The following is a 23,535-nucleotide window of genomic DNA, read 5'->3' as shown; positions in this document are numbered from 1 at the left end:
ATGAGTAAGATCAGTGAGACTGTGAAACGGGCCAGGACTGCCTTCAACTCTGGCAAAACTCAGCCTTTGAAATTCCGGATCCAGCAGCTGGAAAACCTCCAAAGGATGATGAAGGAGAGAGAAGAGGAAATTACTGCAGCCCTGTATGCTGATCTCCATAAGGTACTGATTCGGTCCATGAGCCCCACCTTGACCAAGAGCCCATGCTAGGCACTATGGGATGCGCCAGAGGAATAGGGGCAAACCACATCTGCCCTCAAAGAGCTTAGGGTTGAACTGGGGAAAGAAGATTTACACTCACAGAGTGGCCCTTTCCAGCTCAAAATCCTGTGACCCTGTAAAATAGAAGGCCATGGTATAAAGTGCCAGATAATAGGGGCATAGACTTTCAGGGGAAATTTAGAATGGAGGGGAGAATGTGGAGGGAAGTAATTTGGGATGACTTTGAGATGGGGGGGTAGGACTCAAAAAATGGGGCAGGAGAGGAGAGGGAAGGGGATTCCACACAGATAGGAAGTAGAGTAAAGATGTATAAGTAAGAGTGAGCCTAGATTGGGGTTTGACCTGATCAGAGTGGAAGGTTTGAGAGAAAGATATGATTGCCCCTTGTAGACGAGAGGGTATTGAAATCCATGCAGAGATTCACAGTAGCCAGAGCGAGAAGGGCACTCAGCAACAACGGCCTTATGGGGTCATGGGTGGTTTTCCAGCCTCCATCCAACAAACCAAGCCAAGCCAAGAGTAGAGCTGGAAGAGATCTCAGACTTGCCCTAGTCTGACCCCCTCAGTTTTGAGGAGATGAAAGGAAGTGACTTGTCCAAGCAGCCATAATCAAGCTTTCCTATTATGCAGTGATAGCCCACTACCTTCGTGGGCCCCTTTATGACCTGCTATACACAGTCGATGTCTCTTCCTGGAACTTTGTGAGTAGGAGCCGTGACCCAAATAGCAAAGAGCTGGCATTCAGAAGGCTTCTCAGCAGACAGGCAATCCTCCCAGTGCTTTTTGGCTGGTCTCTGCCCCTAATTTGGGGGGTGGTATCTGGTACCTTTTGGTAAAAAGGTCAGACTCTACAATCAGAGGATTTCGGTTTGAATCTTGCCACTGGTAATGGGCAAATCCCTTTACCTCCCTTGGTCTCCATTCTACCACTGTATAAAATGAGAAAGTTGGGGTAGATGGGGTCTGAGGTCCAGAGACTCTGATCTCATCCTGAATGCCATTGTCTTTACAGAGCAAGTGGTCTGCACTCTATGAAGAGTGCATTTATGCCTTGGAAGAGGTCAAGTATGCACTCGCCAACCTTCCCCACTGGATCCTGGATGAGCCTGTGGAGAAGAATGAAAATACAAAGGATGAACAGCCCTACATCCACTCAGAACCCCTGGGTGTGGTTCTGATCATTGGGGCCTGGAATTACCCCTTCATTCTGACAGTGCAGCCATTGGTAGGCGCCATTGCTGCAGGTGGGGAAAACTTCTTTCTTCTGGAAGATAGATAGCCTTCTAGATTTACAGCTGGAAGGGACCTCAGAGCCCATCTAACTAATTTTACAAATAAGGAAACTGAGGCCCAGAGAGATTGAGTAATTTGAATCCAAGTCCTCTGACTCCAAATCCTATGTTTTGTGCTGGGAGGAAGGAGGGCTCCTTGTAGATCTTAGTGTTTCCTAGAAATAGCTTCAGGATAGTCCACTGGACCCCATCACTAAGAGGATTGGTCAGTTCAATCAGACTGCCATAAGATTCATGATCAAACTGGGTGTGAGACTCAATTCTTGAGTTAGAATTCATCTGTAGTCTCATCTAGCATACCAAACGTTTTAGGAGACCATCCTGCTTGGTTACTGGCTGAGTCACTGGTCACTTGCCCAGCAGTTTCATAAGAGCAGAGATTTAAAGTTGGAAAGCACCTCAGAGGTCATCTTGCCTGCCCACCCCCTTAATTTGAAGATAAGGAGACTGAATTCCAGATAAGACAGTGGTTAGTCTAAAGTCAGAGTCTGATCCTAGGATCTGACTCCAAATCTGGTTTGCAAGGAGGCCTTGGACAAGTGCTTTAAGCCCTCTGGGTCTGTTTGCTTGGCTGTACAAGGAAGATGGTCTGCACCTCTCCAATCTTTCTAAGTCTCCCATTTTACAGGCAGTAAGAAGGAGAGTCAGGATTTAAACCTCTGACCAAAGGGCCAGCATTCTTTGCACCCCACATTGCATCCTCCTGTTAGCTCTCAGTAATCACTCAGTCTCTGTCTTCTCTCAATTAGATTGTGGTCCCTTCTTTCATGTCCAACTTTCTAGGTGGTTCAGTGGTTAGAATGATGGGCCTGGAGTCAGGAAGAGTTGAGTTCAAATCTGACCACACTTACTGGCTGGGTGACCCTGGGCAAGTCACAGCCCCTGTTTGCCTCAGCTTCCACATCTATAACATGGATATAATAATTTGTACCTCTCAGAGATGTCATGACTATCAAATGAAATCATAATTGTAAAGGGCTTAGCAGAGTGCCTTGCACTTAGTAGGCACTATATAAATTATTTTAACTATCTCTTTGTCTTTCCAAAGAAATGAGATGTAGGGAAAAGATTGGGGCTCATGGTCTGAGTTGGGAGACCGTGGTGAGGATAGGAGGTATGGTCGGGGCTGGAAGACAAGATCTGGGTCCAAGCAAACCAAAGCACAGTATTAGATAGGTGTGGCACAGGCCTGCGGGTGTCTATGCACATGTGCATGGGTGCACACATGCTGATGTGTATGCACATGTCTGTGTGGTTTGGTGTGGTCTCTGATGTCTGAGCCTGGAGGCTCAAGTCAGGAGACTGGGGAGTGGAATGGTGGTCACTCTGGGAAGGAAACCTGGACCTCTCTCTCTCAGAGGTGCTAAAACCTGGATTTGCCCTGTGCTGCTTACAGCTTGATGTGGAGGGGCTAAGGGAATACTATGGCCCTTGTATTCATGGGGTGCAGGAATCTGGGGTGACATTCTGGGTGAAGATATGTTTTCTTGTATCCTATAGGCAATGCTGTGGTCCTCAAGCCTTCTGAGGTGAGTGAGAAAACAGCCATCCTCTTGGCCACACTGCTCCCTCAATACCTGGACAAGGTGAGTCTCAGCCCCAAACCTTCTCTTTGAGGGAAAGACTGGGCCCTTGGAGTCCCCTGGGCAGAATTGAAGGTGGGGGCAAGTAATTCCTGCAGAGCTGAGGGATCCCAGTTGTCTCCTATGCCCCTCATAGTTGGTAGGAGCTGGAGGGGAGGGACTCTTTCTTATCTAAAGTCAGTTTATCTTATCTCAAATCAGTAGTTGAATTGGCATATCCCTCACCTGTTCCTTGTTATCTCTGAGCTCAGGTAACTTGTCTGGCCTTCAGTTCCAGTCATAACCCTATACTCCAGGCATTTTAGAGAGTGGGAAACTGAGGCCCAGAGAGAGAAAGTGACTTGTCTGACGTCACACAGCTAGCTGGCTGCCCCTGATGCCCAGTTCAGTGTCCTTTCCTCCACACCAAGCCCCAGCCTTCCATACTTGCTCTTCCTATTAGTAAAGGAGAGGTCTGGGGGGAAGGAAGGGGACTCTGGGCTCACCGTTCTCCTTCATTCTGCTACACTCCCCAACTAGAAGAAATAACAATGGGGGCTCTGGGTCTCAGAACCAGTGATCCCCCCCCCCCACTCCAATACTTCTGTCCAATGGCCCACAACCATTCAATTTTACTCCTTTAGTTTCAACAAAGTGCTAGGTTTTACAACAAAATGTTCTAGGTGCTACAAGAAAGAGGAATTTTTAAATTCAGATCAATGGGGAGATAAAACGTGCACCCAGATAACTATAATATACAGTATCAACCAGCAAAGTAACATTTATTCATCTCGTATTATCTTCCAGGCACTAAGTACATAGGCAGCGGGTGATGTGGTGGGCAGAGAGCTGAGTATAGAGTCAGGAAGATCGGGTTAGGATCTGGCCTCAGACACTTACTAGCTATGTGACCTTGAGGCATGACATTTAACTTTTGTTGGTCTCAGTCTCCCTAACCGTAAAATCAGGATAATAAAAGCACCTGAGGCTGTTGTGAAAATCAAATGAGAAGATATTTGCACAGCACTTGGCACAGTGCCTGGCACCCAGTAGGCACTTAATAATAGCTTTATTCCCCTTTTTTTGAGGTACACAAAGATAAAAATGAAAGTCTCTAATCTCAAAGTGCTTACAGTTTATGGGCAGAGACAATTACATAAAAAAATACACATAAAGTAGAAACAAGGTAATTTCAGGGAGGACATACTAATAGCTGAGGGCAATCACGGCAGGCTCCTTGGAGGAGGCAGGATTACAAAAGGAGTGTCAGCTGCATGGAGTCTGAGCAAGGGAATCAGGGAGGACTCCTTGGAGGAGGGGGCATCTGAGGTGGGCTCTAAAGGGGTAGGATGGGTAGGAATTTATTTTTTTATTTTGAATAATATAAAATTTTCCCCAAGTATGTGTAAAAACAATTTTTAGCATTATTTTTTTGAGTTCTAAATTCTTTCCTCCCTCTCCTCACCCCTCCCTGAGGCAGTAAGCAATTTGATATAGGTTATACATGTATTGTCATGCAAAACATATTTCCATATTAGTAGTACTGCAAGAGAACATAGGAAAAAAAAACCTCAACCAACCAAACCACACACACACACACACACACACACACACACACAGAGGGAGAGAATGAGAGAGAGAGAGAGAGAGAGAGAGAGAGAGAGAGAGAGAGAGAGAGAAAGTGAAAAATAGTCTGCTTCAATTTGCATTCAGACTCCATCAGGTCTTTCTCTGGAGGCAGATAGCATTTTTCATCACGAGTCCTTTGGAATTATCTTGGATCATTGTGTTGCTGAGAATAGCTAAGTCATTCACAGGTGAGGATCCTTATAATGTTGCTGTAACTGTGCATGATGTTCTCCTGGTTCTGCTCGCTTCACTTTGCATCAGTTCATATATGTTTTTCCAGGTATTCCTGAAACCATCCTGCTCATCGTTTCTTATAGCACAATAGTATTCCACATTACATTCATACACCACAACTTGTTTGACCATTCCCCAATTAATGGACATCCCCTCAGTTTCCAATTCTTTGCCACCACAAAAAGAACTGCTATAAATACCCTTGTACAAATAGGTTCTTTTCTCTTTTTGAAAAAATTTCTTTGGGATACAGACCTAGCGATGGTATTGCTAGGTTGAAGGGTATGTTGTACATGAAGGGTACCCCCTCTGAGCATAGTTCCAACTTGCTCTCCAGAATGGTTGAGTTAGCTCACAACTCTTCCAACAGTGTATTAGTGTCTCAATTTTTCCATTTCCCCTCCAATATTTGTCATTTTACTTTTCTCTCATATTAGCCAACCTAGGTATAAGGTGGTGCCTCAGAGCTGTTTTAATTTGCATTTCTCTAATTAATAGTGATTTAGAGAATTTTTTCATATAACTGTAGATAGTGTTAATTTCTTATTCTGAAAATTGCCTGTTCATATTCTTTGACCATTTATCAATTGGGGAATGATTTGTAGTATAAATTTGACTCAGTTCTCTATCCATTTGAGAAATGAGGCCTTTCTCAGAGAAACTTCCTATGAAGAAAATTCCCCAGCTCTCTGCTTGCCTTCTAATCTTAACTGCATTGGTTTTATTTGTACACACTTTTAAAAATTTAACATACTCAAAATCACCCATTTCACATCTCATAGTGGTTTCTATCTCTTGTTTGCTCCTAAATTCTTCCCTTATGATGGATAAGATCAAAGAATGAATTGGGGAGAAGGGGAATTCCAGGGAGAGGGAACAGTGTGAGCAAAGATACAGAGATAAGAAAGACAATGCCATTTGACTGTGGTGAAGAAGGGGATTAGCAGGGGGTAAAGCTACAAAGTCAGGGGGCACCAGATGGCGAAGGGCACCTGTGAAAGGGATCCAGGAGTCAGTCAGTCAAAAAACATTTATTATAGGCCTATTATGTGCCAGGTACTGTACGTAGTCCAGAAGATACAAATATGAAAAAGAAAGCCAGCCCATGCCGTCAAGGAGCTTACAATCTAAGGAGGAAGGACGACATCTGAATGAAGCTAAAAAGGCAGGGTGGGCAGGTTGAGGGAGGAGGGGAGAAGAAGGTAGCCAGAACTGGGGCATGGTGGAGAAATCCAAAGGACTCTAACTGAGTGGAAAATGAAAAGATGATTGGCCTGGGTACCCTCCTTAATCAGAGGTTTTAGAGGACTTCATCACTCTATCTTCTCATCAGAGGACAGTTGATGAAGTGTCAGTACCAAGGCTGATGCCATCTTGCATGATGATAAGGCTCCTGGGGGGCATGATGGAGAAGTGGGAAAGAAAGCCATGATACTATTCAAGCCAAGGGATCGTAGGAGCACAGATTTGGAGCTGGCAGGGACCTTCAAGGTCATTTGGATCCTCTGATGCCAACTCTAGAGATTTCCCCACTGGACCACCTGAGTTTCCAGACGAAGAGTGTTTTCTGACTGTTCTCCTCTATGTGTTTTCATGGCAGGACTTGTTTCCAGTTATTAATGGTGGTGTTCCTGAGACCACAGAATTGCTCAAGGAGAAATTTGACCACATCCTCTATACTGGCAGCACAGGAGTGGGCAAGATTATCATGACAGCTGCGGCCAAGCATCTGACCCCAGTGACCCTGGAATTGGGAGGAAAGAGTCCCTGTTACATTGATAAGGACTGTGACCTTGATGTTGCCTGCAGGTGAGACTGGATATCAGAGAATCCCAGACTGCTAGAGAGTGTGGGATTTGGAAGAGGCCCAAGGAGCTCTTTTTGAGTCATAGTATCACCGAATGAATGAATGAGAAAGCAGTAGATACTATGTGTCAAGCACCGTGCTTTGTCCTGGGGATACAATAACCAAAGTGAAGATAATCCTTGTGCTCAATGAGCTTATGTTCTAGTAGGAAGAGACACACATGGGCAGGGTGGCCAGGGAGGAGTACTTAGGTTTGGAAAATCCAATGGTGGTGAGTAGGGTCATAGCTTAAGGCAACTATTGTATAGTAGAAAATCTGTTGGGTTTGGAGGCAAGAAGGCCTGGCATTGCTCCTCATTATCTATGTGACCTGGGCAAGTCGCTTCACCCCGCTCTGAACCTTGTTTCCTCCTTTGTGCAATGACAGAGCTGGGCTAGACAACCTCTAAGGTCCCTTCTGGAGCTAAGTCCTAGGAGCCTGTGGCATCCATGCATGGCACCACATGGGACATTTTGTTTTTGATTTTGGTGCATGGCCAGGGCACAGATGAACCTTACTAGCCCATATACATGAGAACAGTGAGCAGACCCCACAGGTTCTGGGTGTGTTAACATACCATTAAACCAACTGTCAAGTTTTATCATTTCTGTTGGGGGGAATAACTGGCCTGCTGAATGCTACTCTTTCTCGCCAATTGTCTTGATGTGGGGGAGGTACAGACTGAACATTCCACTTGACTCCTCTCCCATGAGCCTGTTGCTTTGGGTTCCAATCCTACCCCATCCAGAAGATGCTACTGGAGCTCCTGTTCCAGCTATCCTCATGAACTGGGGGAGGGAGGGTTGCCATGCCCTGCATCCTACAACTGCTGATGGGGCAAAGTGCCCCTGCCCCCGAGGAATGGAAAACCAAGCAGGATATGGAAGATTATTTTTCAATAACTAGGGCTGGATTGTGTCCTCGAGAAATCAGAGTTGTGACTTCCCCCAGCATTCCCAGCAAATGAAAAACACACAGCGTCCCTACTCGTTATTCATGATGGGAATGTTCTTGATTTTCTTGGAATTTGTTTTTTCCAGACGTATCACCTGGGGAAAGTTCATGAATTGTGGCCAGACTTGTGTGGCTCCAGACTACATCCTCTGTGATCCTGCTCTGCAAGGCCAAGTAGTGGAGAAGATTAAAAAAGCCCTGAAGGTGAGTCAGAGGACTGTGAAATCACTTGTGCCTGCCTCACAGACCCTCGGAGTGGTGGTAGTAGAGAGAGAACATGGCTATGGGAGTGGGTGTGTGCTCTCAGAAGGGATGGATGCACTCTATAGCCCCCACCCATGTCTTTCTTGGTGCCAGGCACTTGCTAAGTGCTGGGGAGAAGAAGAAAGGGAAAAGAATCGTCTCTTGCCCTCAAGGTGGTCATATTCTAATAGAGTAGAACATGGAAAGAAAGAAGTACATACGTGATATAAGGTGAATGGGAACTTTTTTTTAGAAAACATTCTTTTAAATATTTTGATTTCTGAATTCTATCTCTCCTTCTAGCCCTTCCCCCACCTATTGAGAAGACCAGCAATATGGTACCCATTTTACATGTGATGTCAGGCAAAACGATGGAAACATTTATTGAGTACCTATTATGTGCCAGACGCTGTACAAATTTTATATCATTTGATGCACACAATAACCCTGGGAGGCAGGTGCTGTTATGATCCTTATTTTACAGTTGAGGAAACTGAGGCAGACAGGGGTTAAGTGACTCGCCCAAGGTCATACAGCTGGTAGGTGTCTGAGGTTGGATTTGAACTCAGGTTTTCTTGACTCCAGGTCCAGTACTCTCTCAAACTAGCTGCCTCCAAATAGGAGGTAACTTCAATGGGGGAGGCATTAGCAACCGGGGGGATCCTGAAAGAGGTGGTGCAGGAGCTGGGTCTTTGAGAGAAGCCAGGAATTCTTGCCCCATGAACTGGGGATTTCTCTGTCAGAGGAGGGAGGTACATCTTTTCAACTCTCCTCCAAGAGAAAAGCCAAGTTTACCTAGGTTACAACAACCCTGAGGAAACTGAGGCAAACAGGGTTAAGTGACTTGCCCCAAGGTCACACAGGTAGCAAGTGTCTGAGGCTAGATTTGAACTCAGGTCTTCCTGACTGCAGGCCTGGTGCTCTATCTACTATGCCACCTAGCTGCCCCAATCATTGTGTGTGTTATTTCCTGGTTCTCCTTACCCCTCACTCTGCATCAGTTCATATAAGCTTTTGCATGTTTCTCTGAATTCTTCACAGTTGTAATTTCTTTTAATCAACCAATCAGCAAGTATTTATTAAGTACCTACAGTATATTAGACACAGTGCTAGGTGCTGTGGCTACAAAGACAATATAATGGGGGAGGGGAAGACATCATCATCCCTCTCCCTATCTCTTTCCCTCGCCTTTCCAAAGGAAGTTAAATTTTGATGGCTGAAAGCTGCCTAGTTCACTTGGGGTTTACTGGCTAGATTTCTTTCTCAAAGACCAAACCTTAAAACCAATTCACTCTAGAGCTCATAGACTGGATAAAGCCCAAGCACTACTTAATGGCTATTTTTGGGGGGCCCTTCTGGTTCAGAGTGAATGTAAATAGTAACTATTTCTCTTCTGGCCAGCCACCCTGAGGGTCTTTCCCTCTCAGTTTGATTTTTTTTTAATTAAGGGAGACATCCCTTGACTCACTTCTTTAAGCAGCCTATTCACTGAATAGGCATTACCTCACTCAAAGTGAGAACCTGAAAAGACTTTAGCTTAAAAGGGTCAGGGTCTCCCATTGCATCCTGGGCCATCTCCACTTATCCTGATGAATATCTGGCCTTTGGACCCAGACGGCTCTGGAAGAGAAAGTGAGGCTGGTGACCTTGTGCAGACCTCCCTCCCTCAAATCAAAGTCAGCTGTAATCACCATCTCCCTGATGTCATGGTCCTCTTCAAAGAGGGACAAACACAACAACTATGTATCAGACACATGCTGGGGCTACAAAAGTAAAAGCCATAACCTTGGGGGAGGTGAAGACACCATCACCTGGAGGAACCCAAGAAAGGCTTCATCCAGAGGTGACACAATTAGTCAGTCCCTAATCAATGGGCACCCACTTTGTTTCCATGTTTTTGCTGCCACAAAAAGTGTTGCTATGAATATACTGGCACCTGTGGAACCTTTTCTTGGTGTCTGACCTCCTTACATTCCATGCCCAGTAGTGCGATCTCTGAATCAAAGGCATGTGAATTTTACTTTCTTTGTTATTTTTAGGTTAGATCAATTCACAGCTCTGCCAGTAGTATCTCAGTGTGCCTGTCTTTCCACAGCCCCTCCAACATTGACTTTTTTCCCATACATTTTTAATAGGAATATATAGAAGGTCCTGAACAAATATAGGGTGGAGCTTTAACATTTGAAAGAGACTTGGTTTTCTAGCTGGCTGCAAGTTTAGTGTGAATCAGTAGTGGGATGTAGCATTGTTATTATTAATGTGATATTAGACATTATTAGGAGAACAAAGTCTAGAACGAGGTGAGTGATTATCTCACTGTACTTTGACACTTGCTCAGATCACAACTGTCATGTTGGTTTTAGTGCCAAGTCCCAAATAAGGTGGGGTCACTGCAGAAAGGATGTTCAACTGAAATGAGTCCAGAGGACAGAGATCATGATAATGAATTGACTCAGACTTAGATGAAGGACATAGGCATGTGTATCCTGAAGAGAAGACAGTAAAGAGACAGAATATTTGTCCTCCAAGATAGTGATGGTAGTTCATATTTATATGATGCTTTAAAATTTGCAAAGCATTTTATGTATATTATCTCACTTGAGCCTCACAACAACCCAGGGAAGTAGGCATTATTATTACCTTCATTTTACAAGAGGGGAAACTGAGACAAGGAGGGTAAGTGACTTGATGAATTGATAGGGAGATAAGTAGATAGACAGAGAGACAGACAGACAGATAGATAGATGATAGCTAGGTGAATGGGTAGAAAGGGATAAATAGGCAGGTAGATAGATGATTAAATAAATATATAGATGGATAGAGACAGATAGGATAGATAAATAGAGAGATAGATAGATGGATGAGTGGATGGGTGGATAGGATAGATTAATAGCTTCTAGAAGAATAGACAGATGGACAGATAGAGAGGTAAACAGATGGATAGGTGGATGGATGGATAGGATAGATTAATAGTTTCTAGAAGAATAGACAGATGGACAGATAGAGAGGTAAACAGATGGATAGGTGGATGGATGGATAGGATAGATTAATAGTTTCTAGAAGAATAGACAGATGGATAGATACAAAGATAGATAGATTGAGAGTTGATTAAATAGATATGTAGTTGGATAGAGACAGATAGGATGGATAGATAAATGATAGATGGATAGAAGAATAGATAGGCAGGCAGATAGGCAGGCAGTCCAGAGAGATAAAGTAACCCATTTGAAGTCCCACAATTTAATGAAGGCTGGAAAACAAGAAATCAGCCTTAGCTATTGAATTATAAACAAGAAGTAATGGAAGAATGGATTCTCTTCCTGAGGGGCAGGGAACGCAGGGGAAAGGCCATTAGTTTTGGAGCCAAAGATATGGTGCCTTTTCTGCCTCAGAGTCTTGCTACCTATGTGATCTTGGTCATAACTCTATGCCTCAGTATCCTTACCTGTAAAATGAGGGGGTTAGACTGGGTGATAAATAAGGTTCTTTTTAGCTCTGAATCCTCCAAATCAGTCACAAAAATAAAAGTCAACTGCAAGTCATGTCATCATCTCCCTGATGTCATGGTCCTCTTCAAAAATGAAGGACAAACACAACAACAACAACACAATATGCTTAGCAGCTGCAGACATTCCCTGAAATTGGGTCCATTGCCACATAACTATTCCATGAAAGAAAAAAGGAATGAATGAGATAAAAAGCATTTACTAAGCTCTGTGCTAAACACTGGGGTTACAAATAGAAAAATTCTGACAGTCAGTTCCTACTTTCAAGGAACTTACATCCTAAGAATGGGGATGGGCCCTGGGCCTGTGATTTCACTGGGTAGAAGGATATTCCAGGTGAGTTAACACTCTCTATCAATGCAGGTCAGGGCCCCCTCTATGACTTTGAGTTTTAGGGAGTGGTTTTTGTATCTGAAATATTTTAAAATGCTTTTCTGTGCATTCTATCATAAACTCTTTTAACATCATGCCTCTTTCCCAAAGGAATTCTATGGAGACGATGCCAAAAGTTCTCGTGACTATGGAAGAATGGTCAATAGCCGCCACTTCAAAAGGGTGATGAGTTTAATTGAGGGACAGAAAGTGGCATATGGAGGGAATGGAGATGAGGCCTCTTGCTATATAGGTGGGTTGCAACTGTCATTTATTAACTTACTTCAAGCATCAAGGAGAACTGCCCTTGGAAGACTTGAATACTGTTGTGTGCCCTGGGGCAACTCACCTGTAACCTCTCATTTTTCTCAGTACTTTCTAAGACTACAATTACTAAGGAGGTAGAAATCTATACCGGTGGAGGGAGTTTCCTCCCCTGGGAGGAATTCCCAATACCAATGAAATCATTCCCCATTTCTATGCACATGTGGCAAGCACAAAAACATAAGTGAGTCCTCCCTTCAAGAAGCTTTCATTCTATGGTGAGATAGGTCTACTTGTTAGTTCGTTCTTATGAGAGCATTCTTTTTTTTTCTTTGCTTTTTCTTTTTTTTGAGGCAATCAGGGGTTAAGTGACTTGCCCAAGGTCTTGCAGCTAGTAAGTGTCTCAGGCTGAATTTGAACTCAGGTCCTCCTGACTTCAGGGCTAGCACTCTATCCACTGTGTCACCCAGCTGCCTCAAAGACATTCTTAATAGTGAATTCTTTCCTTCTTGGCTCCCATCAGGGGCAATGGTTAGCCCAAGGTGGGGTAGGGTAGGAAATAGGAGGGAAAGAAAGGAAGGCTGGGTTATACAAACACATCTTTAGATCCCTCCAGCTTCTTCCAGAAGCAGTGCTTTCCTGCCCCCAACCCACCACCATGGCAGGAATGAGACAGAAGGCACAAAAAATAGGCTGGGGATCTTGAGGCTGATCACACTGAGGGCATGGACAGGGAAGGGGACAGAGCCTCCACCCCATGGTAGAGCTGGCTCTCACCTGGCTCAGTTTCCATTCCTCTTGGATATCTTCCAGAGGAGGAACCATACACAATCCATGATTCTGAATTCAGGGCTTGAAATTTCCAACATCCTTGTCTCCCATAGAGGTGGAAACTGAGATGTATTCATTAAGGTCACAGAGGCTGCAAATTTCAGAGCCAGAGCAAATTTCTGACTCAAAGTACTTCATCCTTCTGCTTTGCCCCCTCCCATTCCCCATCCCCCTTCTCCTACCCCAGCTGCACCCTTAGTATTGGCCTGTGGGCCCCCAGTGTAGGACCCTTAATCTGTGCTGTTGGCTGCCTAGCCTTTGCACTTGATTTCTTTAATTAATTCAGGATTGGAGAGAGGGGAGTGGGTGGACTTGTTTTCCCCAGGGTTTGCTTCTCTTTGTGTGGGCAGAAGGGTGGGGCCAGGGTGGCTCAGCTCTGGTACTCAACTCAGGCCACAAGAAATCCATGGACTTATCTCTTTTATTTTTGGTCTGTTTTTAATGTTGGCCTTATAGGCTTTAGGTTTCCAGAGCTTCCCTGACTTGCTTGACTCTGTTGCTGGCAGGGAGATGGAAAAAGGTCTCCCAACTCCCAGTTGGTCAACTGCCTTGTTATCACAGTGATCTCAGAATCCACCAACAGGCGGAGGCAAAGCTGTTTGGGACAGCATCTGGGATTGTCCACAGCCCTCTCTGTGGCATCAGTTTAGAGTGCCTGGGACAGTCTACCCTCCTGGGCTTCTTACACTCTCCTCCTTCCTTGTACTCTTCCATTCAGGGACACTCACCTGCTTGTGGTCCTTACTCATCATACCACACTTCTGACCTCTGGGCATTTTCCCTGGCTGCCTCCTGTGCCTGGAATGCTCTTCCTCCTCTTCTCCACCCCCGGGGATTCCTTCAGGTCTCAGCTAAAATTCCACCATCTGCAAGAACACTTTCCTAGTTTTCCTTCCTCTCAGTACCTTCCCTCTGAGATTTTCCCCAATTTATCCTGTTTAGATCTCATTCCCATGATGATCAATATGATACAATAAAAATTTATTAAGCACCTACTATGTGCCAGGCACCACACTAAGCACACAAAAGGGGGCAAAAGAGAGTCCCTGCCTTCAAGGAGATTATAATCAAATGTAACATAGTCATTTGCTTGTGTCTCCCCCACTGGATTGTGAGCTCCTGGGGGTGTGGCTTGGGTTTTTTTTTCCCTTTCTTTGTATCTAGTCCTGAGCTCAGTGCCTGGCACATAGTAGGTACCTGTCTAGTTGATTGAGTGACTAAGCCACTGAGAAGTTAAGTGACTTTCCCAGGGTCACCAAGCCAGCAGTATGTGGCAGAGGAAGGAGTCTTCCTGATTCCAAGACCAATTCTCTATCCACTCTGCTACATTTCCCAATGTATTATTGGTTATTGGTTGAGAAGGTACTTCAAAAGTCTAGCTGGCTGGGGGTGTCTGGGTGGGCTGTGCATGAGTGAAGAATGAGCCAACCCCAAGGTTTCTTACTTGGGTGCCTGCTCTGTTTCTCGGTCTTTCTAGCCCCAACCATTCTCACTGATGTTGACCCAAGGTCTCAGGTGATGCAGGAAGAAATCTTTGGGCCTGTTCTCCCCATCGTCTGTGTGAAAAGCCTGGAGGAAGCCATCCAGTTCATCAATGAGAGGCCAAAGCCCTTGGCTCTCTATGTGTTTTCTAACAACGACCAGGTAATGAATACTAGGGACCCTTCCCCTGACCTCTCTGTGCTGCTCATCTCCCCCACAATACACTCACACAGGCTGCCAAGGCTCCCTTCCCTCAAACCAAAGTCAAATGCTCTATCTAGAGCACCTGGGACCTAAGTGGTATCCAGAGCATTGAGTGCCATTCCAGCTTTGTGGGACATTGAAGGCAGAGCTGTGTTGTAAAGGGACAGCTAGGTGGTGCAGTGGATAGAGCACCAGGCCTGGGGTGAGGAAGACTCATCTTCCTGAACTCAAATGTGGCCTCAGATACTTACTACCTATGTGACCCTGGGTAAGTCACTTCATCCTGTTTGTCTCAGTTTCCTCATCTGTAAAATGAGCTGGAGAAGAACATGGCAACCCCCTCCAGGATCTTTGTCAAGAAAACCCCGAATGGGGTCAGGAAGAGTCAGACAGGATTCAGCAGGAACAACAGTGACACAGTAGATGTGAGAATGCCTCAGCAAGTTTAAAGTACTTTGTCAGTGTCATTCTCCTCGGGATCTTGCCCAGCCTTCTTCATTCATGCCTGTTTTTTTCTGAAATAGACTTTCAGGATAATGGGGGAGCTGGAGGTTGGGACTGGGCCATACTGGGTGTCCTAAAAGACCTCATACAATTTGAAACTTTAATAGCACTAAGACTTTTGGAGACCCTGTATTATGATCTGGGTTTAACCTTCCCTGTCCTCCAAGTCCCTCCTTCAGTCACCCCAGTCCTCCTAAGAAAAAACCCAAACCACCCTGGTATTTGCCTGAATTCTTTCTATTAAAAACATAATAGGGACACAGCCCTGGGCCTGGGGGCAGGGAGTGGAATTTGGCCTGTCCTCCAGAGGGCCATCTCCACTGTCCAGTGCCACCTCCACTCACTGGTTTTCTCACTGCCCTGCAGCACGAGCCCTCTCCCCCCACCCCAAGCCTCCACGTGTGAGACAAAAACACCAAGCTTTTCCCAGGGTGGCCCCACCCAAAGCCTGGGAGATGGGTCCCCATTCTCAGCTCCATTGAGGTGAATCACAGAGGCAGGGAGGGGACTGTCCTAAAGGCTGGAAAATCCAAGTGCCCTGTTTATCTCCATCGCCTCTTTCCACATCCAGCCCCTGGTCCCCACCTAAGCACTAATGCTTACCTTTAAGAGCAATACCTGCTTCTACAATATGTCTATCTCCACCACTCTGAGAGGTAGATGGGGAGGTAGAGATGGGAAATCTCATTTCACTGATGAGAGAGCTTGGCTAGAGTGACGCAGAGTCATATCTAGGGTATGTCATAGAATTCTAGTTCCAGGGTTGGAAGAGACCTGGGGAGTTATCTAGCAGTGCCATTTTTACAAAAGAGGAAACTGAGGCCCAGACAGATGAAGAAACTTGTCTATTAAGAGGTAGCTGGGTGGTGCAGTGGATGGAGCATGGGGTCTGGAGTCAGGAAGACCTGAGGTCAAATGAGACCTCAGACACTTACTAGCTGTGTGACCCTGGGCAAGTCATTTAACCTCTGCCTACAAGTGGTGATAATAATAGCACCTCCTTCATAGTGTTGCTGTATTTAATGAGCTAATATCTATAAAGCATTTAGCACAGTGCCTGAGAGAGCTGGGATTCCAACTCAGGCCCCTTGACTTCCAAATCTAGGAGCCTTTCTACTGGCTGATGGGAGACTTGCATCTGGTTTTTCTGACTCCAAATTTAATGTATTCCACATTATTTTATACTGGCTCTTAGGCCTAGTTCTAACTTCTCATTCTTATCCCTTACTCCCACTGGAATCCAAACCTCTGGGTAGGTCACCAGCTTCCCTCACACAGAATCACAAGATCCCTGGTCTGGAGCTCAGAGACACTGTCTAGTCCAATGCTTCATTTTATATTTGGGGAAACTGAGGCTCAGAGATATGCCCAAGGTACTAAGTAGAAGAGCCTAGATTTGAACTCAGGTCTTCTGACTCCAAATTCAGCATATTTTCCAGTATACTATACTGTTTGTGAATCTGCCTTCCCTTTGGAGGGGCAGCCTCTGCCACCTGGAAGAGAGAATGTGTCTCTGGGCAAAGGACAGACTGGCCTGCCCAGCCCCTCTGCTTTCTGATAGGAAGTTGCCTCTCCCTTGTCCTCAGGAGCTCTGGGTTAGTCTGTCACCAGCAATCCCAAGCCAGTGTGTGCTGTCTGGGAGCTCATCAGATATGGAAGGTCAAAGCTACAAGGGTTCTTCCTAGGGAGGCCCAGAGAGGGAGGGTGACTTGTCCAAGGTCACAGAGCTAATGAGGAACAGAGCCAGGATTTAAACCCAGATCCTCAGACTCCAAATCTCGTGGTCTTCCTATTAGACCACACTGCCTCTCACTCTTCTGACCTCACAGCTATGGCCCCTTTCCTGGCAAAATTAGGTCATGGAACTAGAACTGGAAGGAGCCTTCAAGGCTCTTGGGTCCATTTTATAAAATCTTGGTGGTGTCTTCCAGGTCATCAAGAAGATGATTGCAGAGACTTCCAGTGGAGGTGTGACTGCCAATGACGTGGTAGCCCATTTTGGTGTCCATACTCTGCCCTTTGGTGGTGTAGGTGAGTCCAGTCCTCTCTGGCTCCTGCCCATTCCTTGCCCTTCCTCCTGACCCCAGGGAGTGCAGCACACGTGACCTGGTCTTAAGACCCTCTACAAAGATAGATGAGAAGCCACATTCCCATCTAGGGTGATAGCGCCTGCCTCCCTGGGTTATGGTGAAGAACAGACCACAGTGAGGTCACGTGTATAAATGCCATCACAGACCTCAAAGGGAGCTATAGAAGTGTGACTGTTGTTCTTGTGGTTAATGTCATTGTTACCAATGTTCCTCTTGTTGTTGTATGGTTATTAGTGCTGTTAATTCACTTGGACACTCCTCAATGGGGTGGGCAGAAGAGGAATAGAGCCTAGCCTGAGATATAGGAGGAAGTGGAGAAGAAAGGGTGGAAAGGGGAGAAGATGGAGAAGAGAGGGGGAGGGAAAGGAAAGGAGATGTGTGTGATGTAGAGACAGTGGGCAGAGGGGAAGAGCAAGGTTCCCCATCATTTGTGAGCTGCCTCGCAAACACACATGGATTTTCTGACTTCCTTGCAGGTGACAGTGGCATGGGTGCCTATCACGGTAAGAAGAGTTTCGAAATCTTCTCCCACCGCCGGTCCTGCTTGATCAAGCCTCTGAAGACGGAGGACTCTGACAAATTCCGGTTCCCACCTTTTCCTGTTAAGGTGAGAGAACCCTTGGATGTCAAAACTGAGAGGGATTTCATTAGTGATAGGACCATGGATTTAGAAGTGGAAGGTTTTTGAGAGGCTTTCTAGCCCAAACCCTTCATTTTCAGAGGAGGAAACAGAGGCCCAAGAAAGTGATGTGTCCAAAGTCACATTGAAATAGTGCCTAGCCAAGATTAGAACTCAGATCTTCTGACTATCAGGGAGAGGAAAGAGGGATTTCTTATCTTTTAGACATTCGCCAAAGAGCCATGAGAAGCGTGGGGTCTGGACACCATTCTGGGGCTGAGTAGTAAACTTAAAAAAGGAAATTATTAAAAATAGAAGAGAGGAATACAAAACAAAACAAAATAAGAGTATAGATTTGGCCAAGAAAATTAAATACTGCTTTTTCCCCTAAGATTTTAGTTCTCTTTCTCAGGACCACATGTACATAGACCATGTACCAGGGCATAGAGAAATGATAAATAAATGTCAAAGGAAAAAAAAGCAAACCCAGAATTACTAAGCATCTATTTGACAGACCATAGAACAACAAAATACAGAGAACAAAAGGAAAGGGACTTAATATTGACATTCTGAATAATGGGTATGTCAAGAATAAATCCAGGTAATAGTTAATAATGTTGTGAGAAAGAACAAGGTTTGAAAAAACAGAATTAGGTTTTTCAGTATATTGATTAGTTTTGTTGGACTTTTTATTCTACCCCCCCTCTTTCCCTCTCTCTCCCTCCCTCTCTCTCTCTCTCTCTCTCTCTCTCTCTCTCTCTCTCTCTCTCTCTCCCTCTCCCTCCCTATCTCTCTCTCTCTCCCTCCCTCACTCTCTCTCCCTCTCTCCCCCTCTCTCCCTCTCTCTCTCTGTCTCTCTCTCTCTCTCTCTCTCTCTCTCTCTCTCTCTGTGTCTCTCTGTGTCTCTCTCTCTCCCTCCCTCTCTCTCCCTCCCTCTCCCTCCCTCCCTCTCTCTCCCTCTCTCCCCCTCTCTCCCTCTCTCTCTCTGTCTCTCTCCCTTTCTCTCTCTACCTCTCCCTCCCTCTCTCTCCTCTCTCGCTCTCTCCCTCTCTCTCTCTCCCTCTCTCCCTCTCTCCCTTCCACCCCTCCCCTCTCTCTCTCTCCCTCTCTCTCTCATATTATAACAGATGATTCTCTGGGAGAAGAAGAGATACCTTGGGAAATGTTGGTGATATAAAGCAAAATACACCAATAATTTTTTATTTAGAAAAAGAAAATAATAATAATGAGACTATATACCATAATTTCTGGGATGCAGCTAAAACACTCCTTTGAGGAAAATTTCTTTCTCTAAAAAGTTTCATGAACAAAATAGACAAAGAGGACCTTAAGGAGTGAAATCTGGAATTTAAAAAAATAAATAAAAAAATAAATCCAAAATAAGTGGAAGTGAGGTGGCACAGTGGATAGAGCCTGGAGTCAGGAAGACCTAGTTCAAATCAGGCCTCAGATACTAGCTGTGTGATCTTGGTCAAGTACCTGAACCCTGTTTGCCTCAGTTTCCTCATCTGTCAAATGAGCTGGAAGGAACTAGCAAACCTCTCCCGTATCTTTGCCAAGAAAACTCAAAATGGAGTCAGTTATGACTGATAACTGAATAACAACAAAGTAAAATAGGAATTCTTGAAAATTAGATGGGCAGCTCGGTGGTGCAGTGAGTAGAGCATCAGCCCTGGAGTCAGGAGGACCTGAGTTCAAATCCGGCCTCAGATACTTGACACACTTTCTAGCTGTGTGACCTTGGGCAAGTCACTTAACCCCAATTGCCCCATCTTCCCCCTCTAAAAAAAAAGAAAGAAAATGAGAGGAAAAATAGATAAAACAGAAAATAAAGGCTATTTTAAAAACCAAAATAACTTTAACAAACTCAATGAATCTTTAGGTTACATTGATCAAAAAGATGCGGGAGTGATGCTTCTCTTGGTGAAAGACACAGAGAAGGACTGAAATCATCGAACAGGGAACTTGGAGAGATTATCTAATTTAATTGTTTCATTTTAAAGAGTAGGGAACAGAGGCTTGGGCAGGCTAAGAGCCTTGAATGGGATTACACCCTGAGCTCATGGAAGAGCTGCCTCTGACAGGGATGGTACCGCTGTGGCATCTCACCCAGACCAAAGGAAAGACAGTCCTAGTCTGGAGGAAGAGGAGTTCAGAAATTGGGTGGAGCTCAGAGAGAAGGGGGTTTAGACTGACTGCCCTCTGTTTCTTTCAACTCTGATCCTATGAGCCTGTCACTTTCCCTGACAGAAGAAGGGAGCTATGGAGGGACTCAAATCCTGTCTCTAATCACCTCTCCCCTTCTCCCTTCTTCACAGGCCTCACTCAAGTGAGGAGGTGGCCATGCTCCTTTGCCCACTGGAGCAAAATGATGTCTGGAAGCCCATCATTTCACTCCTAGCTCTGAATCTTCACCACTGCTGTGCTCACGACCTCACCCTTCTCTTCTCCCTGCCTCAAGCAATCCTACACCTCCCTGAATTAGCAGTTTGAGTGTCACCTCCTCTGGGAAGCCTTCCCAGACCACCCCAGCCTACAGCTGGGACACCTTGCTCCTTGGGACTTCTGGAGCATCCACTATCTATACCTGACCCTTGGCCTTAGCATAGATTCCTTTGGGCTGTTACTTAGCCATTCTGGGCTCTTGTGTCTTTATCTTCCTAAGCAGACTGGAAGCTCTTTGAGAGCAGGAATCAGCTTACCCTTTTTTGTATTCCCCCCCCTCCCATTGGTGCCTAGCACAGAACATTTATTCAATAAAGACCTGATGAATGAACAAATGAATGAATTTTCTCCTTTGTCAGTAAAGACAGCAATTCCTCTTCTCTATAAGAACCTGGGACCTGTCCATCATCCTAGAATATAAAGACACTGGGGAGACAGGATGGTATAGAATAGAGGAGTCAGAGGAACTGGATTCAAGTTTGACTCTTACTATCTATGTGACCTTGGGCAAATCACTTACCCTACCCCCACTGCCATGGGCCTCAGTTTCCTCATTTGTAAAATGAAGAGCTAGAGTTAGATGGCCTCTGAGATTACTTTCAGCTCTATGGCTCTTGGATGTCTTCAAAGCAGCCTTGCTGGTTCCTCTCTGGATGCTAAGGAAGCCAACATAATTATGGGTAATGACTGTTCCTATGATTTATTGTTTGACCCACTCCTTTAGGATTAGATCATTTAGCTTCCAATTAGTTTTTAAATTATCTTTCCATGGCCCATTGTTATGTGTAGTTTGTATCGCATCATAATCTGCAAAGGTTACATTTAAGATTTCTGCCTTTCTGCATTCGACTGTGATAATATTTCCTAGTATTTATTCTCTGCCACTGCCTCTTCTCCCCCCTCCCCAATCTCCATCTACCGTACCACTCAAACCTAGCTTTTCATTGGTACTATGAGTTATATGGACTGTATCAATATAGAGAGAAGATAGAACCTCACAAAAAGAAGATCTAATGTCCTCCAGAAAAGGAGGTGTGTTTTCCTGATTGTCAAGGGGTCAGGGTATAAGCCCTTTCTGCCTTTTTCTGTCAAACTAAATAGAACCTATTCTATATCTGATATTTTGTGAGCCTGAATGCTTGCAGGGAATCCATTTTGAGAAGGCCATAGCCACAATTCTGGTATTTCTAGGGGGGACTCTTGGATTTTGGCAAAAGTCACATAGAATTAGTGACAGATACTCCCAAAGTGAACCTGTTCTGTTCTGTCAGGGATTGGAGATCCAATCAACACATAAGTTCTAAAGAAGAAGGGATATTTAGGTCATGGAGAAGGCTATTATCTAGGATCTTCAAGGCATAAAAACAGGGTCTATCTTAACCTTGAAAGATTCCCCAAACACAAATGTACCCTCATGAGTTAACCTCATGGTGCCTGGGGACTATGATGCTTAGAGGAGAGGGAATGTTATTTGAATTTTATGCCCTTATGATTTATATGTTCCTGACTTCATCTAACTGGTTTGAAAAAAGCAAAGTTACTGCTCTGGCAGATTGTACCTTCAAAAACTGGAAATCCTCCCCACCAGGCTCAATCTGTCAGATATTGGAACCACTCCATGAACAAACAAGAGTTCCCTTTTCAAATTCAGCACCTTAGCTCTGCCCATCCCTTTAAAGACCATGACCACATTTCAGAAGAAAGTAGATAAGAAAACCCAAAAGATAATTCTTAAAACAAAGACTTGATAGAAAATTTAGATGTGAGGTGTGAGGAAGGGCTTTACCCTTTCATTTAGTCAGTTTTGCTATATCAAACTTCCTGGGTTTGGAGCCAAGTTTTGATATGGGAGGAAAGAAAAAAACTTTAAATAGGAAGGGGTGAGATATTGTGGCTAACCATTGCAAGGAGTCCTGGTCCCTGAGAGAAGCTGTAGAAGGTAATTTTAAAAATTCACTTTGGCTTCATTTTTCTAGTTTTTCTTTTAGCTCTTTAGATTTCTAAAAAAGATTTTTCTAACAGTTTCTATGATATACTAATCAATTCAAATAATTGAATTTGTCAACACTAATTGAATTTATGAACATATGCTGGAACCAATATTTGAAACTGTGGGGAAAGAATATCTTTAGGATGAAACCCCCCTGACTGTTAGATGTACAGAAGTAGTTTCTGTGCCAACCTCCCAGACCATTGTCCAACCTGCTATCTCCCCAAGTGAGATCTCTCCAGATTTCTAGTTCCTTGGAGCCTCATTTTCCAAACTGGATTCCTCTCTGTTGATAATCCTCAGTTGATGCTTCCCTCTTTAATCTGGCTACAGGGTAGAGGGGAATTGTTCAAACTATATTGACCAAACTCACAACCACCTTTGGGCTATGAAACTCCATTGAGATTAAAGCAGGTTGGAGAAACTTTGTAGTAAAATTGAGAGTGTTAAGCCTAGAAGATTGCTCAGGTCTCCCCCAACTGTTACATTCTATGATTCTCTGTGGTGCCACGCAGGAAGATTGTTGTACCTTAGCAGTATTTGTGAGAGGTACGTAATTTCATTGGTCCTCTTTGAAATCAAAGGACGAAGAAAAACAAGAGCTCTCCAAAAGTGGAATGGGCCAGCCCTGTGTCTGAGAAATGAAGTGACCTGTCCAGGGTCAGACAGCCAGCAAATGTCAGAGTAGGCAGCCATCTCCAGGATGCAGTCCCAAGAAAGTGGCCCCTTGCCCAAAGTCTTCCCCACTCACCTGTCACATTGCCTGGATTCCCATCCTTATGCATTCTTTTCAGTTCAACACTGTCCTCTCCCTGAGGAGTCTCTCGTCAAATGCAGATGGCATGGATGGATGTGTGCATGTAGGTGACAGGAGACAGGCTTCTCTCCCTCTCCTTATGCCTTAGTAGTTGGTGGTTTGAGGGAGGCAATGTGCCTCAGACAGAGGGCAGAGATCATACTTGCTAGGTGATCTGGGCTTCAGTCTTTTCTTCTAGAAACTAAGGGGACTGGCTTGGCTCTTTCCAATGTGGTTTAATGGAATGTAGCCTGGGTTTGGAGTTACAAGATCTGGGTTCAGATCCTGACTTGTCTTCTTGTTCTGAGAGACTCCTTGGAATAGCAGATAGAGCATTGGACTTGGGGTCAGAAAACCCTGGATTCAGATCCTGTCTCTTGCACTTACCAGCTGTGTGACTATAGGCAAGTCACAGGGAGTGAGTAGTAGAGTCTAATTTTGAGGTCAGG

The 23,535-nt window shown here is 44.8% G+C and overlaps 1 protein-coding gene across 1 annotated transcript; it reads left to right on the top strand.

Moving 5' to 3' along the window:
- Positions 1-20,188, top strand: LOC118857464 (aldehyde dehydrogenase, dimeric NADP-preferring-like). The gene is made up of 10 exons (XM_036768140.1): positions 1-162; positions 1,235-1,466; positions 3,015-3,100; positions 6,540-6,748; positions 7,827-7,944; positions 11,973-12,114; positions 14,434-14,600; positions 17,078-17,177; positions 17,713-17,843; positions 20,174-20,188. The coding sequence occupies exons 1-10, from the start codon at positions 1-3 to the stop codon at positions 20,186-20,188; spliced, it is 1,362 nt and encodes a 453-aa protein (XP_036624035.1).
- The last annotated feature ends 3,347 nt before the right edge of the window (positions 20,189-23,535 follow it).

Source organism: Trichosurus vulpecula, chromosome 7 (assembly GCF_011100635.1).
Source record: "Trichosurus vulpecula isolate mTriVul1 chromosome 7, mTriVul1.pri, whole genome shotgun sequence".
NCBI lineage: Eukaryota > Metazoa > Chordata > Mammalia > Diprotodontia > Phalangeridae > Trichosurus > Trichosurus vulpecula.
This window is presented reverse-complemented; position numbering and strand designations above follow the sequence as displayed.

Excerpts from the sequence above, each read along its gene's own strand:
- LOC118857464 (XM_036768140.1), top strand. The coding sequence starts at position 1 with ATGAGTAAGATCAGTGAGACTGTGAAACGGGCCAGGACTGCCTTCAAC. Across the intron at positions 1,467-3,014 it reads GGTAGGCGCCATTGCTGCAG|GCAATGCTGTGGTCCTCAAG; the intron begins GTGGGGAAAACT and ends TGTATCCTATAG. Across the intron at positions 17,178-17,712 it reads TCTGCCCTTTGGTGGTGTAG|GTGACAGTGGCATGGGTGCC; the intron begins GTGAGTCCAGTC and ends ACTTCCTTGCAG.